Here is a 17648-nt window from a genome sequence, read left to right on the forward strand (position 1 = left end):
CCCAAGAATGCATTTCTCTTTAATGAGCTACCAGCAGAGAGGCCAGAAAGCCACTGTTTTCATGGAGGCTTGCTAGACTCAGCACTCCTTAAGACTAATAACAATGATCAAGCTTAATTAATAGCAATACCTGTAATCAGCAGAGCACTTGCACATGCTGAGTGTGTGTGTGGCTTGTCTTATACCTAGTTCTCACAAGAAGCCCCACAGAGTGCTACACCCCGTCTCTACTGGCCGTGTGACTGATTCTAGTCCCCAGCACAGGCACTGGAGAAGAAAATGGTTAGCGGTGCTAAGAAGAAAGACGAACCTGCCTGCCGACAACCCGGCCCTAGGATAGGATGTGCAACTCTACCTGGCCGTGGCTGGCTGCACAGCCTCCTCTGCAGCTCCGGGATTTGGCTGAATAGGTCCTGAGGGTCCGTGTAGACCATCACATTCTTCGAGCTGCCCGTTATCTCCTCCAGCTCCGCCTGCACCATCTCACTGCCCACGCCCAGGAGGAGCAGCTCCCGGGCCCTTGCGTGATCTGCTGGCCCAGCCACCTCATCATGAGTGTGTGACTCAGTGAGCAGAACCACGACTCTGCGTGGCCTGTCCTGGCCTGTCCTGCTGCCACTCCCAAAGCCATGCTCCGACACCTGTAGCAAGGCACTGCCGGTCAGCGTTGGGCCGCCACGGAAAGGGATGCTGTCAAGGCGCCTGACCAGGTCTGGCACATCCTGGTACTCCCCGACAGGCACGGTCACTATCAGGTCCCTGCTGTAACTGGCCACCCCAACACGGGCACGAGAGTCCTCACTCAGCACGGCCTGCACGAAGCGCTTCACAAAAGCCTTGGCCCGCAGAAAGCCCTCCAGAGTGGTGCCTCCAGAACTGTCCAGCAGGAAGAGAATGTCGATCCGGCATTCCAGGCTCAGCTTCGGCGCTGTCAGAGTCACAGTGAGACATTCTGTCATCTAGGGCCACCGCAGTTTGCAGACCAGCCCCTACCGGAGAGGCTTCCATACCACTTCCGGTACAAGGAACCTCCCAGGAAGATGCTGGCACCTCTGGAATAAGTGTCCAGTGGTTACAGAAAGAGACAGAAGAGACAGAGGTAGAGTGCGTCTTCCTGCCTCGGCTGAGCGACGCAGTCTGATTGCTTTTTATAAAGCAAAGCACATCTACTCTCTAACTTTCCTCCCCATTGTGGTTAGCACCCTTTGAGCCCCGAGATAGCTTTGTTAGCTTTGAAGAAAATGGAAATATGCTCTTATATTTCTTCTAGAAGCTTTCCTGTTTTGCTTTTTACATGTGCAGTTGCACCCTGGACTGATTTTGAGTAGGTTTGAGGTGTGAGATTTACTTGTTCCAGATGGATCACCAATGAAGGCAATGGCAGGCACAGTTGCAAATGTTACTTAACAAGCTCTCACTGCGTGCTGGGCACTGTGCTAAGCACCTTACAACATAACCTTATTTAACTGTCTGTTCCCCATCCTCCCATCTCCCCATTTCCCACCTCCATGAGCTAAGGTTTATAGAAACTTCCCCGAAAAGCCAAAAGAAGCTAGAACTCCTTATTCCTCTGTTGTAGAAGACATGAAACAAGCCACAGACATTCTCAGACTTTAGGCAGCAGCTGCTACTCGACAGCTCAGCCAGCGTGCTGCTGTCTGGATCAACCGTGGGATGTCTGAGGCTGCGTTGTAGGACAGAACAGTGGGCTACGGGGAAAGAAGGTGGCTTGAAAATTTGAGGGTTGTTTTCCACCCAGCAGCTAGCAGGGGGGCAAGAAGGGCTACCCCAGGCCCTACCTCCCCTCAGGTAGTCGATCTTGGGAATCCCAGGCATACGTACCACAGTTGACTTCCCCTCCGAAGGCCAGTGGGCAGAGGCAGTGGTACCGGTCCACACCCTCTGGAATGCATGTGCCTCCATTTTGGCAGGGCTGGGAGTCACAGGGGCCTGTCAGAGAAATACCCATTAAAAGCCAAGAACACAGGCACAGAGTGGAAAGCATTGCCTGAAGGGTAGTCCCGGCTTTCTCCCATACCATCTGGTAGGAGGACAGCCAAGAAAGAATCAAATACCTAGAAGAAGCAGTGGATACAGTTGGAAGACCTTGGTAAGGCCCAAGACAATTCTAATCTTCTCCAGGATGAGTCTACACAGCTGTGCTCCTGCTGTGACATTAGGACATTGTCATCATCTGAGACCACTGAAAGCGCCAGCAAGGAGGTAGCGGGGGTGGGCAGGGGGTGGGCAGGGGGTCATAACAACTAAGCTCTGTTTCAGTTGAGTTTACTAAGGATGTGATCTCAGTCGTATCAAGGTAGAAACAGCATGGCTGTGGGCTGATGGCCTTCCTTTGTTAAAGAGCCACCTTGGTTGCCTAAGGCTTCTACCTCCTGGGACAGAAGAGCGGTGAGCTTTCAACACACCGCAGTCAGAGTGCAGTGATGAATGTTGCTGCCTAAACATCTGTGGACACCTTTGTTCACCCCACAATCTTCACTGTCCTTGTACTTCTCCCCACAATGTTACCAGTGGACACACAGTACACTGACCCACGGGATGTCCTGGTGTGAAGGTGGACACACAGCACATTGGCTAAGGCAGGTAGTTCCAATGCTATCAGTCAGTCCATTCTCAGTGACAATATGCCACCAAGCAGATGAGGACTAAGGACAGCAGGACACACTCCTTGGCCACTAAATGCCCATCCCTCTTGCCCTGGAAGCCATCCAAGCCCACCTCTGCTCAGGGCTGTCAGTGTCCCTTCATAAACCAGCTTCCCAGAGAACTGGCAGGGTCCAGGAGGCATACATACCTGGACAGATGGTTCTGTAGCAGGTGCCGGGGTGTGTCTGGAACACTCTCTTCCAGCTACAACACAAGGAAATACAGCGATGGAATGACCAAAGGTTCCAGAGATCACAGCACTAAACACTCATTTCCTGCTTTGTGCACCAAGTAGGGGATGTTTCAAATGACTCAGAGCGTTTCCCTCTACCCTCAAAAGAGATATGAACTAGGCGTCACATTGAAAGTCACATTGCACGCCTTTAGTCCCAGCCCTCGGGAGACAGAGATAAATGTTATATCCACAGAGACTTGCATGTGAACTGTCCCGGTCTCCCCCAGATCTAGATACAAAACAAATACTATCTCCCCATCCAGGCTCTCCCTGGCTTCTATTTCCAATGCAAGCTCCCCTCCCCCACCCCACCCCCAACCACCAGGCTGTGTTACAGCAAGGAGCTGTGCCCTCCCTGTTTCTCAGAGCTCCATCTCTGGCCTCATCCTATGTCTCCTGCTTTTCTGCTCCAAGTTGTCCAGCACCAGGACCCAAAGTGCTGATCTCCCTGCGGTTTTAGAGCCCTCGGAATTATGGGATGGACCTTGTGCCGCGTCTCTGCCCCAGACCATGTGTACAGACCTGTAGAAGGGACAGCGCACAGCCAGCACAGCATCCGCTTGCCTTGATCCCCTCCAGCACAGGGCATGGCCAGCCAGTTCCCTGATGGTCTCCAGTGTCTTGCGCTCGCAGGGGTGAGCCTCCACCCTGCAATCTGTCAGAAGACAGTCCCCTCCCAGTAAGATGAGGGGCACTGCTTGCTCTCCAGATTGGCTGCTGTGGGGTCCTACTCTACCCTCACTGTAGAACCCGTGGACTCTCTGGTGCAAAGCAGCGAGGGGAGGCAGTTTCAGGATTTCCTCTGACCAGGGCTCCACATGGAGTGTGAATGCAAGTACTTTCTAATGAGAGTCCCTCTAGTTCTGGGGTGGACCTCGACGGGAGATGAGCCCAAAACCTCCTGCATCCCTCCATGCAGCCAAGGAAGGGGTGTGGACTTGGTTCTTTCTCCCCAACAGGGGAGAGGGCCCAACCAAACAGACTATAAACCCAGGCCCCTCTTTCCCCATAGACTCCAGCTGGGGAAACCCACAAGATCAGCCACAGGGAGGCAGAATGCAGTCCTCAGGACAGGGCCTACCTATCTCTCTTACCAGCCCTCCCTGGGAGCCTCAGGAGCCCTGTTCCATTCATGCCCCAGTTTGTGAGGTTCAACGCCATTCCCTCGCAGGCTGGCTGGTCCTACCTGGATCAGCAGAGGTGCAGAGCGCTGAGGTGCTCAGGGTGCTGAGGAGGCCGTTGGTGGCGTCCTCCACTTGCTCAGCCAACAGCACGTGTTGCTCCTTTGGCTCACTGGCCAGAGTGAGCAGCTCCTCCCACCTGGGGGGAAAATCCAGCAGCTGATAGCGTGCCCTGCCTCACTCTGCCTCCCTAACTCCTGGACCACAGCACATCCCACTGACCCAGAGGTCACTTCATAGCAACCATCGTCCAGGTGAGATGTAAACTCAGGAGGTTCTCAAAGAAGCCCAGCAATGGGCCACCCTGTGCTAAAACACCTCATCCCCAGACCAATTGGCTCATATTCAAGACATAGTGCTAAGGGATTCAACTGACTTTTCTGAAAGTCATAGCTGATAAGACAACAAAACTCTAACTCTAGGAATCCTTTTCTTTACAGGGTGACACACACAAACGGATCTATACATACATTTCTCTCTTATTTGTTTTATAAGTTATGTATTAATTGCTTAAAATAATCAGAAAGCAAATCAGAAAAAGCTTTCTTAAGTGAGAAAGAGAAAAACCAGTAAGGACAACCAATGCCAGCCGAACACTGAGGTACGACACAAGTCCCAAGGGTAGCCAAGGAAAGCCATGTGCGGCTGTGGAGGGGACACCGTGTGGAGGGGACACCGCCGCCAGTGCCCAGAGCATCTCCACACTGCCCAGGACAAAATGGTATTTGGAATGTCCCTAGGTCATGAAGAGGGGATAACACAGAGAATCTTTTTATAATAAGGCAAATGTTCGTTTTAGTTTTGTTTGCTTTAGGAGCCAGTGAGAGGCTCAGCAGGTGAGGGCACTGATGACCTGAGTTTGATCCCTGGGACCCATGTGGTGGAAGGGGAGACCTGACCTCCACAAGTGAGCCATGGCATGCCTGTGTGCCCAGTCCTGACACAGAGTTACAAATATCTTAAAAACTGGAAAATGAGCAGAAGTCTGTGATGGGAAGAGAAGAACCCCACTGTTGCAACCCAAACAGAACCAGAGTCACCACGATTCTGATTTCGCTGGGGCTAAACTCTCCATTCTTAGTTGAACCCAGGGAGGTCAGACTTTTCACACAGTACCCAGTTATTCCTCGGCACAAAGAAGTGGGGTTCTCGGATGTGGCCTTCCTGTCCCCCTTCCACTGCTCTGGCCCAACAACAGGGCTTTCTCAAAAGCTGCCCAAGGAATTCAGGTGCCAGCCAGAGTGGAGCAGCATCAGCAAGGAGGCTGGGTGAGCAGGAAAGGGGCCAGCGGTGGAGTCAGCAGGCTCTCAGGTGTCTTCCTCGGCTTCCCTCTGCTGTGTTAGGGAACGGCACACCATTCGCTCTAGGGTTCAGGCCCAAATCCTCCATTCTCCACTCCCGGCCGATCTGATTCAGTGGTCATTGCACTGCTCTGCCTCCACCAGCACACCTCAGGTCCAGCCATGCCCCTGTGCCTCGGTGTGCCCCAGGGTGCCCTGATGTGCCCCAGCAGCTTAGTCCTTTGAGCATAACCATCTCTGGTTTGAGCTGTTCCAAAGCCTCCTCCCTAGTGCCCCAGCCAGTGTGACCATCTGAAAATGCCATTTCTGTCCCCAAACTCCCAAGAGCTTTACATTCTACTCACAATAAACTCCAGCCTTCATCTCTATCCACATCAGAGCTTTAAAAACAGAATCTGTATGTTTGTGTGTGTGGTGTGTGTGTGGTATGTATGCAGTGTGTGTATGTAATATGTATAAGTGTGGTGCGGTGTGTGATTGTTGTTGTTGTTGTGTGTGTGTGTGTGTGTGTGGTGTGGGTATGTATTGTGTGTGATATGTATAAGTGTGATGTGGGGATGGGGAGGTGTGGTTAGTGTATGTGTTGGGTACGTGGGGGCTCGCGGTGTGTGCGAGTGTGTGTGTTGTGTGTGTGGTATGGCTTGTGTGTGTGTGGATGTGTGGATGTGTGTGTTGGTATGTGCACATGCAGATGTGTGTCCTGAGGCCAGAGAAAGGTCTTAGGTGTCTGGTTCTATCACTCCCCATGCGCTCTCACAGAGAGCAGCCGTCAGGGAACCTCAGCTTGTTGAGTTGGTGGTAGGCTGGTGGCCAGTAACTCTTAGGGTCTTCTGTCACTGTCCCTACAGCTCTGGGGTTACAGGTCCATGTAGCCACACCCTTTTCTTTTATTAAACACGGGTACTGAGAACCCAGACTCAGGTCCTCACCCTCGCACGCGCTCTTGTCCAGTGAGCCGTGGCCCAGCACCCATAGCAGGGTCCTCTTGACCTCCCCTGCCCGCTCGTCTGCCGCAAGTCTTGCGATTCAGCAGCTTACTTGCTTGAACTCCTGTCCACGGCTACTACCTCAGCTCTTTGCTACACCTGACTGCCTTGACTTTAAAAACATTCCTCAAAGCAGCCTAGGCAGCCTTCTCTCAGAGTGCCATCTCTGTTCCCCATCCATCCTCACCCTTGCTGCTTCTCCACTGCTTCCGCCTGAACCCACATTTCCTACGGAGCCACTCATTTCTTTATTATCTAGTTCTTCTCCACGAGATGGGCATCCATATAGTCTCTGTTCTGAGAACCCATTCTAGCGTCAGCATGAGGAGGAACCCTAACTGAGAGAAAAGAATCATAAAACAAAAGACATTTCTGGATGTAAACATGGTGCCCAACCCAAAGTCATTTCTCCTAGAACCTAGTTAGAGCGCCAAGGATTAGTTAGGTACGCGTTCATTTTTAAGGTGGAAAGCATCCGAGCATGTGGATCCCTCTTCCAGGAAGGCAGATTGGCCCAACATCTGGATGAGGGTGCTGGAGAGGGTAGTGGACTTCTCAGAGAATCCCTGCCATTGCCAGCACCAGGTGTGGCTCAGGCTGGTCAGAACTGGACTAACAGAGCTGGAGATGGTACCCTCCCCCTCCACCCAACACTGAGATGTGACGTTGTGATCTGGCATCTGCCCATGACCCCAGCTCCTAACCCTAACCTTCCCAGGCTGAGAGGACAGTAGAGAGAGCTTGAGAGATGCGTGGTGGACGGGTGGAGCTGAGCAGCACTGAGGCTCACGGCTCTGACCCACCAGGGGGCGGCTGCCCCACATGGGGAGGCAAGGTGGTGACTCCCCTGACTTGATTTTGTCCAATGATTTTGAGTTGATTCCTGATGCTCACAACCAAATGTTCCATTAAAGGCAGAAGGAGGTGTGAAAACCCAGTGCCTTCAAAGGTTGGGATGGACCGTGCAATGCAAACCAGAACCCGCAAAACAAGTCAGGGAGACAAAGACCAGTTGGCTCTTCTAGCCCTACAGTCTCGCTGTGGCTGTGAAGGTTCTGGAAGGCTTTGGTCATGTTGGCCCTACTGCGTGGGACTGATGTGGACGGACTGAGACACTCACCTGGGGAACCGGACTCCTACGGCGAACACAATGATGCCCCTCTCTTTCAGCTGCTTAGCAGGCAGAGCCACAGGCCCCTGGGCCTTGCCATCTGTGACAATGATGAGAAGCTGGGGCACAGCACCATCCCTGCCTCCCGGGAACCCTCTGTGCAGGCTTTTCAGGGCAAGGCCTGTCTCCGTGCGCCCGCCTCTGAGGAAACACAAGGAGGAAGTGAGGGAGGGAGCTGGGGAGGAGCCCAGAGGCAAAGGGGTTCCTGTTGGGAGGAAGAGCAGAGACTCCTGGTAGAGGCTCAAAGGTGCATCTCCACCATCCAAACCAAAGAGAGACTCACAGGGCCAGCAGCTGGCCAGGACAGTTAACTCATGACAATGGATTTGAAGCTAGCGAATTGTTGGCTTACTGAGGCCAAACGTTTTAGCTGACAGGAACCTCTCCAGCATGAGCAACTGTGAAGGGGATGAAATCACTACAGTGGTTAGCCACGTGAACAGCATGGCTGAAGTATCGTTCATCACTCAGTGATATGGATGGATGGATGGTGTGCACACACATACACAATATGTATATCAGATATATACACTAGATCTGTAGACCATGTCTGTCTTCCACCCAGTCCTCTGAGAGGAGTCTGCTGCTATTCTTATGTCCAAACAGCCAACCAACTGGAAACATGGATACAGCCTGCCTGGTCTTTCGCTTGCTTGCTCTCATTGTGTGTGTGTGTGTGTGTGTGTGTGTGTGTGTGTGTGTGTGAGAGAGAGAGAGAGAGAGAGAGAGAGAGAGAGAGAGAGAGAGTTGCCTTAACACTAAAGACAGCTATGCCTTATATAGATTGTCCATGAGTCCAGTGTGTCCCCCCACCCCTAGCCACCTCTCCCAGCTGCCTCTCCTCCCAGTGGCTTGAGTCCCCCTCCCCCCCCCACTCCAGTCTGAGTCTGCTAAGTCTTCTGCGTTTAGCAGAGAGATGGAAAAAGAGTGTACATTCGGCCTGGGGAGTATTTACGGGTAACACCCAGAATGTTCTTCACTTATACTGCTTTCACCTTCTGCGGGCTCTCGATGTGCAGTTCTCCCCATGAAGTCGCATTAACAAAGCCCGGCGTGACTCTCAGATGAAGACAGTTGGTCAATAACACAACAACGACATCACCAATTTATAAATCATCTCTCTAACCATTAATCTCTGCTGTGAACTATTGTAAAAATGATGGTGTAAAAATGGAGATCAGGGAGCAGAGCATGAGACAGAACTGAAAACACCCCAGGTCCAGGTTTTTAAAAAGGTATCTGTACAAGGGGGCATCTTAGGAGTTCAGAGGAGGAATCCATGTGGGTGGAGCGGCAGCCAAGAGGCTGCGCCAAGGAAAGAGCCCCAGAACGGAGCAGCGCTAACTAGTGCAGACGGTGTCTGACTTGGGAAAGCACAAGCCAAGGTGCGCGCTGGGGCCAAGGGACATTGCTGGGCTCTGACAGTGGGTTTAACAGTGGAGCACCAGTGCCATTAAACCCCACAGCTTGTCTTAATTTCTAACTTACACAAGCTGTTTACAGTAATTCCTTTTGTGCAGCTTCACTGCGCGAATAAATGTCAGCAACACTCCCAGGATCCTGTGGTTCTCACTGCACTGGATCAAAGTCAGCTGCTAAAGACTCCAGGAGGATTTGGATTCCCATGACCGCCAGTTTACCAGAGCAGAGTTTCCTTCGGGCTGTCTCCCACATAGATGAAATTACAGTGCTAACATTCCTGTTTCTAAATGGAATTCTTACTGCTAACTAACTGTCTGTCTGTCTGTCTGTCTGTCTGTCTGTCTGTCTGTCTGTCTGTCTATCTATCTATCTATCTATCTATCTATCTATAGTGATGCTCTCACTGACCCCAAATCCGAGGCCAGCAAAGAGCCACGACCTCGTTTTTGTTGTCTCATAGTCAGAAGAGGATGTGGAAACACTAAACACATCCCCAAAGAAGAGCTGAACTTGTTTAGACAAAGGGGCTCCCTTCAGTCATGCCCTGCAGCCTATTCTGGGATTTTTTAAATGCCACACACATTTATTGGTGTGGCAACACATGCATGCCATGATATGTATGTGGGGGTCAGAGGACATCTTGCAGGCATTGGTTCTCTCCTTCTACCATGAGTCCCAGGAACTAGACTCTGGTCCTCAGGTGTACAGCAAGTGCCGTTGTATACTGCGCCACCTCTCTGACCTGTCCTCTGGCGTTCTAAATTAACCTTTTAAAGTGTCAGGTTTTAATACATTCACTAGTGTTCAGCTGGAACTCCCAGCTGCATAATCCAGAAAGCCCTATTCCTGTCTCTCTCTCCCAACCACACCCACTCAGAAAGTCTCAAAGAAAAGCCGGGATGAAAAGTTCAGTTCTGCTTTCCTGGTGACTACTGCAACTTCCTTCCCTGTTGCCACCAGCAAGTTCCCACCCAAGCACTCAGCTTTTGACAATGCTTGGGCACAAACCCAGCGTGTGGCAGACACATCATCATCCCTTGCCTACAAGCGGTATAATCTCCCTGCTTTAGTTCAGCTATGTGGCTTCTCAGGCCTCCATCTCTGGGACTGGAGAATCCACCCAGGAGTTGCTTTGCTCAAATAAACTTGTTCTTGTACTTTGTCAGTTTGGCTTGTTTTGTCTAACTGTGTCAGAGAAGAAGCCTATTACCATGGTACAAAAGGCCTATTAACTAGTATAACCATAACACTAAGTTCAAAGCTTTTTTGTTACTCTAAAAACCCTGTATCTGTTAGTAAGCATCCTTGTTCCCTAAACCCAGGGCAATACTAATACATGCCCAGGCATATGACATTCTAGACATTTCACAAGAACAGAATGAAAGACTCAGCAAGATGGCTTCGCAGGTAAAGGTATTTGCCAGGCAAGCCTGGAGTCCCAAGTTCAAGCCCTGGATCCACATAAGTGGGAGAAGAGAACAGATGCCACATACTGTCCCGACTTCCCACACACATGCTGTGGTGCACATGCCCCTCCAATAATCAATAAAACTTATGAAAAATCAAATAAAAGACTGGGAAAATACACTGAGTGGGAAAGCATCTGCCTGGCATTTGCAGGGCCTGGGGTTTGTTCCCCAGCACTACATAAGGTAAATGAAAAGAAGCTTTGATATACAACAGTGTATATGAGTTCTGTGCAGTCATAGAGAGTACCACCATGGAAGAACAGTGTATATGAGTTCTGTGCAGTCATAGAGAGTACCACCGTGAAGAACAGTGTATATGAGTTCTGTGCGGTTATAGAGAGTACCACCGTGAAGAACAGTGTAATGGGTTTCTGTGCAGTTGTAGAGAGTACCACCGTGAAGAACAGTGTATGGGTTTCTGTGCAGCAAGCTTTCAGTTTGGTGGGTCATCTGGTTATTCTATACTCAACGTTTTGAAGAACTGTCAATTTGCTTTCAAAGTGACCAGTTGACTTTAGAAGGCTACCAGCAATGTATGAGGGTGTCCAATCATCCCACATCCTTGGCAATACTTGCTACCATCCATATTCTATTTTAGCTTTCCATGCCAACTATGATGCTAACATGGGATGTTTCCATGTACCTATTGACCATTTGCATCTTTACTGGAGAAATGGTCTATGTCTAAGGTTTCCTCTGGGGATGATGAAAATGAAATAAAAACAACAGTGTATGGTTTTGAGTTTGGTCTTACACTTTAACCATGGGGGCTCTGTGGTGCACATCATGTCAAAGGTCTTTAAGAGTGTAGTAGTCGGGAAGGGAGCAAGGATGAGTAAGTGGAAAGACTCAGTCAGGTCAGATTCTGAAGCATCATCATCTCTCCGCACCTACCACACGTTCCCGAACAGTTCTGGCCCAAGTGACTCTAAGACCCTATGTGGATAACTGCAGCTCCCTGACACTGGGCCTGGGATGTGAAACCAATTCCTGGGAGCCCCAGGGGCACAGTGTCCCATGGGTAGCTCAGTTCCTGGGAGCCCCAGGGGCACAGTGTCCCACAGAGAGCTCTTCAAAGCACTGGGGTGCCTTTTCCATTTATCCTTTTTTTTTTTCTTTTGAGTATAGTCACTCCTCCTGCTTGGGGGACCCAGGGCAGAGAAAACGGCTGCTGTAGGATAATGCTCTTGTATACTAAAAAGATTTGTCACTCATATTGGTTTAATAAAATGCTCATTGGCCAGTAGCCAGGCAGGAAGTATAGGTAGGGCGACCAGACTAAGAAAATTCTGGGAAGAGAAAAGGCAAAGATGAAGTCATCCAGAAGAAGAAGCAGCAAGATGAGAATGCCTCACTGAGAAAAGGTGCCAAGCTACAGGGCTAAACACAGATAGGAATTATGGGTTAATTTAAGTTAAGAGCTAGTTAGTAATAAGCCTGAGCTAATAGGTCAAACAATTTATAATAAATGCCTCTGTGTATTTCTTTGGAACTGAATGGCTGCAGGGCTGGGTAGGACAGAAACTTCTCTCTACAAAGAACTGGATAAGAGTCTGGGATAAAGTCATGGACAATTCCTAGGAGACCCTGGGGACTGCAGAATCCAAGATCATGCTGTGCCCTGTGTGGGGCTTTAGGTGTTGAAAAATATGGGTTATCTGACAGAGGCCTTTGTCTGGAAAAGGAACCTCAGGGCTCAGAGTCTTTATAACTGAAATTGATGACTATGGATGGCTGGGATAAGAGACCTCCACAGGATGTCACTGGGCTCTAGGACAGTGGAGACCAAGGCAGACCCAGAGCTCAGAGTTGGGCAAGTCAAACTTCTTCCCTGAGGGCTGGAAACAGTGTGTATGATGTGTGTCTTCCTAAATATACATGTGTTTGCATGTATGTAGAGCACAATTACTTAGAGATTATGCACATACATACATATATAATACAAAATATATCTGTATACAGATGAGCACATGCATACATTCATGCACTGTGTATGCAGATAAGTACATGCAGGCATTTATGCACTATGCTTGCAGATGAGCACATGCATGCATTCATGCATCATGTATGCAGATGAACACATGAACGGTTCTCTACAATCTTAAAGTACCTTGATAATAGAAGGAAACTTACTCTTCAGGATTTTGTAAAAACTGAGGTTTGGAGAAGTGTGGGTAACTTTCCCAGCTGAGGGGTCTCCAGGGATAACTGAGGCTGGTTCCTCGTGTTCTTCCCATAACCTCCCAGGTCCACCCAGCAGGACCTTCATTAACCCTGTCTTCTAGTAATTCTCAGCTACATATAATAGAAAAATTTTTAACTAGTGTTCTAAATTCCCGCCTGGATGTCATCTTATACTAATGGGGTCCGCCTTGAGAGTGATCCAGCATGCACAGCTGGGCCGGGAGGAGAGCAGTACCAGACCCTTCAAGGCAGCAGTTTCAAGGGCAGCTTCTCCAGGTGTGGGGATGCATGTCTTAAATCCCAGCTCTCAGAGAGGCAGAGGCAGGCAGATCTCTGTGAGTTCAGGGAGAGTTCTGGGCTAGCCTAGACTACACAGTGAGACCCTGTTTCAAAAAGAGGGAGGGGTAAGAGGCGAGAACAGAGACAGAGACAGAGAGAGACAGAGAGAGAGAGAGACAGAGAGAGAGAGAGAGAGAGAGAGAGAGAAGCAGGCGGCTAGCTTTACTGCCGTCACGGCACTAGCCCATTACACTTACTTGAAAACTATTCCCTTGATGTTTGCCTTCACTTCCTGTCGGGTAGAAAAGGAGTCCAAGGGGAATTCCAGATGAGGAGTGGAACCAAACTGCAAGGCTCCCACTCTGACCTGTATGAGGAGACAGGGCCAGAGGGCCCAGAGATTTCGGTCAGATCATGTGTCTCCTGGCCACTCAGCAGACCCTGTGCGGAGCTCTGGACAGCCCCCCTTGAGAGCTGGAGAAGCTGGAAGGACATGACAGCTAATCATCTCAGCGTCCTTGCCCCTAAAGGCAGCGCACCCCCATCTGGCAGCTATCCCGGCTGAGGTGCCAGCAGCTTTAGGCAAGGCTCTGCTTGCATCTGCCAAATGCGTCCTGATATGGGTGCTGCTGTGTGCAAGTGCATACGTTATTTCATTTGATTCACAGAGGCCCACATGACTGAAGGCAACAGTAAAATATACAGATGATGCTATGCAAGCAAGCAAGGCTTACTTGGACTAGCAGGGAAAGGAAACCTGGGCCTTTAATCCCCGGTCTCATGACTTTGTTAAGGTGCCGTCACACCACTTGCCTCCTTGGGAGCAGGTACAGGCTGGCAGGAAAATGCTTTCAAATCCTGCCAAATCTTCCACAGAGGCCACTGCCGAACCTAACCACAGCCACCAAACCCTTGAATACCTGCGCCTGCCAAGCCACTAGACCAGAGAGTCAGAGGGGGACAAAACGTCCCCTAAAACAGGGACACGCAATAGTAGAGCTGGAGGCTCTCTGCAGTGAGGGAGTGACTGAACTGGTGGAGACCAGATTCTGCTTCCTGACTGGGGAGGCCACAGGAGAAAACCTGACATGTGCCTCACAAGACTGGAGCCAGGGCGCTGACCATCTGGAGGGATGAACATTGCAACCAGCTCCTAATCCTGGGCTCACCAGACCCCAGAAGTGCCACCTTCTCAGTAACTAGTCTCTGAACTATTCCTTACCAGGCCCAGCGCTTGGAAGACAATGAGTTAATGACCTTGGCTGGCCTAGCTGGGCCTCCCACAGACAGGAAGCTGTTGGTAGCCTGAAGCAGAAAGACATTAAGTCTGGGGTGGGCACACAGGGAGTGAATGCTGCAAGTCAGAGAAGCAGGACAACTGGAGCAGTCTAGCAGAAGGCTGCCTTTCCATGGAACACAGCAAGAAGTCAAAAACACCATCCGAAGCCAGGGAAGTCTGTCTGCTCAGCGCATGACGCTGTGACAGCTGGAAAGGCGCACGGCCGTGAACTCAAGCTTCAGAGCTGAGGGTCTTACCCAGGGACACTCCAGAAGAACTCCTGGGAGAGTCCCAAAGTCTGCTGGATCTGAGTGTTTGAAAAAAACATCAGAGTAAAACACACGTTCACACGGTCAAAGGTAAAAAGGAAACAAAGGGAATTTAGGGCTCATGGAGGTAAGGGTTGATTCCTCCATGTGTAAAAGAATAATCTAGCAGAGAACTGGCCAAAGACATGAATGAAGATCAAAGAAGGAAAAACAAATGGTTCTTTAGGGGCAGGACATTTGGCCTTAGGAAAACAATGCCATTTTCCCCTCAGCTTAGCAAAACCAAAACCAACAACAACAACAACAAAAACCAGATGTGGCATGTGCCAAGGGAATGGTCTCTGCCATGGTGGGTAGGAGCATAAACGGGCATCTGACCTGCGGAGGGCAGTGTGCCAGTGTGTACCAAGAGCTGAAGATGCACAAGGCTGCTGGAGATGATCCGAGAGATATTCTTCACACAGCGGAACGAGCCTTTCTTTACAAGATCACAATAGATTTATAATAGCAACAGTCCATCAATAGGGGCTGGCTAATTAGTCCTGGTAAATCCTCATGGTGGGCTAATTATCTGTATTAACTATATATATACATGCATAGAGAAAGATGAGATGAGATTGCCAAGATAATACGATATAAAAAGACACGAGACAGCAACTAATGTGTAGACTGTGCTAACTTTATAGAAAAGGAGAAAATGTCATCCACATCTTCATGTTGCCTGTGCCTGCACAAAGTGGATTTGCAAGGCTGCTCAGAAGTCGGGGGTCGGTGATCAGAGCAGGTGGGGAATCGGGGTGTGTGGGTGCAGTTTTCCTTCCCTTTCTTTCACTGTCCATTTTTACTGAAGCATGAACAGGAGTTATTTGGTCAGAGGGGTGGGAGGAATTCTCTAGAGACCAGCAACTGGGTTCACTTGCTGGGTTTAAGCGGGAAGGACACAGCTTCAAATCAAAGCACACAGGAAGCAGCCCCAGTCAGAAGTTAAGGCTTTTCATTTAATTGGTGGTTTGGGAGCACAATGGCTGCCTTTTATCTTCAGTTTACTGTACACAGAAGCAAACCTCCCAGGTCTCTCTCCCTGCCCAGTCACAGGGCCATTAAAGCAGGAAGCGAGTGTCTGAGTTCCTGTTAAAAAGACTTCAAACACTTCAGCTCTACCTAAACAACCGGCCACCCATAAACAGTGTCAACACAGAGCTACTGGGAAACAATTCCTAAAACTAAAGGCACCAAAATAAGTGGCAAATGAAATATAACAAAAAGTAAGGACAGAAAACCTGAAGCCAGGCAAGCACAGGCCAGCAAGTCTTCTAGCAGAGTGCCTGTGGCCTGTGTCAGTCCGGACGCTGGCTCACCCAAGCAGACGCCACTTTCTCCTTCCTCGAGGCTTCTGTTTGCATGTGTGTGCATGTGTGCGCGTGTGTGCACGCGTGCGCACGTGTGTGCATGCGTGTGCATTTGCATCTGTGAGAGCATGAAGAGGCCCGAGGCCAACCTTGCGTGTTGTTTCTGTGTTCTGAAACGGGGTCTCTTCCTGGGAGCTGGGGACTAATCAGGCTAGAGTGGCTGCCTTTCTACCTCCTCAGTACTGGGGGACAAGTGTGTACTATTATGGCTTTTTATGTGGGTGTGGGGACAGAACTCAGGTCCTCAAGCTTGTGGAGCAAGCCCTTCTGCCTCTAGTGTCACCTGAGCTACCTCCTTCTCAGCCCCTGCTTCTCAGTCTTGCTGAGGGGAAGGCTTTCTTAGGTGAAAAACCAAGTTCCTCTCCCCGAGCATCCATGATCTCTTAAGATGAATCACTTAAGATGGAGCCATTCTGCACTCTCTCACATAAGTGGGTCCCTCATATGCGGACACTCCCAGGTTCCTCACACTTCCCTGGCTCTGTTGCAGGCCCTGCCTAGAATTGCATCCATATTTCTACATTATGGTTTGAACGTGAAGTTCTATGTTTCAGGTTCCCATTTTGAGCACTCAGTCCTCGGCTTGTAGTGCTATTTTGAAGACTGAGCCTATAGAAGGGGGTTCTGGCTGGTGGGAGTGGGTCATACTGGCAGGTCTCCGAGCCGTCCACCCAGCCCTGGTTTCCGCTTGCTCTCTCCCCTTCCTTGGTCAGTAAACAGCCACGGGGCCTCATGCTCTCACTGCCCAGCTTTCCCCACTTCATGGGCTAAAATCTTCCTGAATCCATGAGCACAATAAATCTTTTCCTCCCCTTTGGTCACAAAGGCACAAAAATAATCAACATACATAGAGATACCAAGTCCCTGCTCTGTAGAGATCCGCTCCTGACACCATCAGCCCAAGGTTTGCTGGCTTGTTTTTATTACCGTGCTCCATGCCATTCCACGCCCCCACCCCCTCCACTACCACAGAATGTCATAGTGCTGGCGGTCAACTGGCTGTGGATAGCGGGGTATGACATGTGCGTCATTACACCATCCTGGCCCAGAGGCTGCCCACTGGGAGAGATAGACAGACCAGTTGGGCTTGGTCCTGGGCTGAGTCAAGCACCTCAGCTCTTCCACACCTCACCCTGTCTGAGATTGCTCTGTGACCCATAGCCCTCGTTTAATGTCTCTGAGCCTGTTTCCCCTTCTGCAGAATATGGGGCAAAGAATGTATATCAAGTGAGTGGTGGTGGCACACGCCTTTAATTCCAGCACTTGGGAGGCAAAGGCAGGCAGATCTCTGTGTTTCTTGGCCAGCCGGCTCTACAGATCAAGTTCCAGGACAGTCAGGGCTACATAATAAAACTCTGTCTTGAAAAACAAAAACCAAAAACATTAAAAAAAAAGAGGGGGGAGGTGTACGTCAGTACTAGTGAGCTGGCTCAGTGGGTAGAGGTGCTTGCTGGGAGCCTAATGACCTGAGCTTGACCCCAGGAAGCTTGAACCAAGGAAGGAGAAAACTGGCTCCCAAAAGCTGTCCTCTGGCCCTCACATGTGTGTACACATGCCTACATATATAAACATAAAGCTGTCCTCTGATCTCACATGTGTACACATACCTATATACAGTAAACAAAGCTGTCCTCTGATCCCTCATGTGTGTACACACATCTACATAAGTAAACATAAAGCTGCCCTCTGATCCACATGTGTGTATATACACCTACATAAACAAAGCTGTCCTCTGATCCCACACGTGTGTACACACACCTACATACAGTAAACAAAGCTGTCCTCTGATCCTACAT

General features: G+C 50.0%; 1 protein-coding gene across 1 annotated transcript in view; it reads right to left on the minus strand.

The window, feature by feature from the left end:
* The window catches only part of Vwa2 (von Willebrand factor A domain containing 2), a 35968-nt gene that overhangs the window by 3551 nt on the left and 14769 nt on the right, over positions 1–17648 (minus strand). Inside the window, exons 5-11 of the mRNA XM_087907743.1 lie at positions 13153–13262; positions 7491–7682; positions 4089–4222; positions 3425–3557; positions 2816–2871; positions 1843–1950; positions 356–928 (exon numbers count right to left, since the gene is read on the minus strand). Of these exons, the coding sequence (XP_087763869.1) occupies positions 356–928; positions 1843–1950; positions 2816–2871; positions 3425–3557; positions 4089–4222; positions 7491–7682; positions 13153–13262 (1306 nt within the window). The remainder of the gene's footprint in view (positions 1–355; positions 929–1842; positions 1951–2815; positions 2872–3424; positions 3558–4088; positions 4223–7490; positions 7683–13152; positions 13263–17648) is intronic.

Source organism: Myodes glareolus, chromosome 7, assembly GCF_982192425.1.
Source record: "Myodes glareolus chromosome 7, mMyoGla1.1, whole genome shotgun sequence".
In the NCBI taxonomy this organism is placed as follows: domain Eukaryota; kingdom Metazoa; phylum Chordata; class Mammalia; order Rodentia; family Cricetidae; genus Myodes; species Myodes glareolus.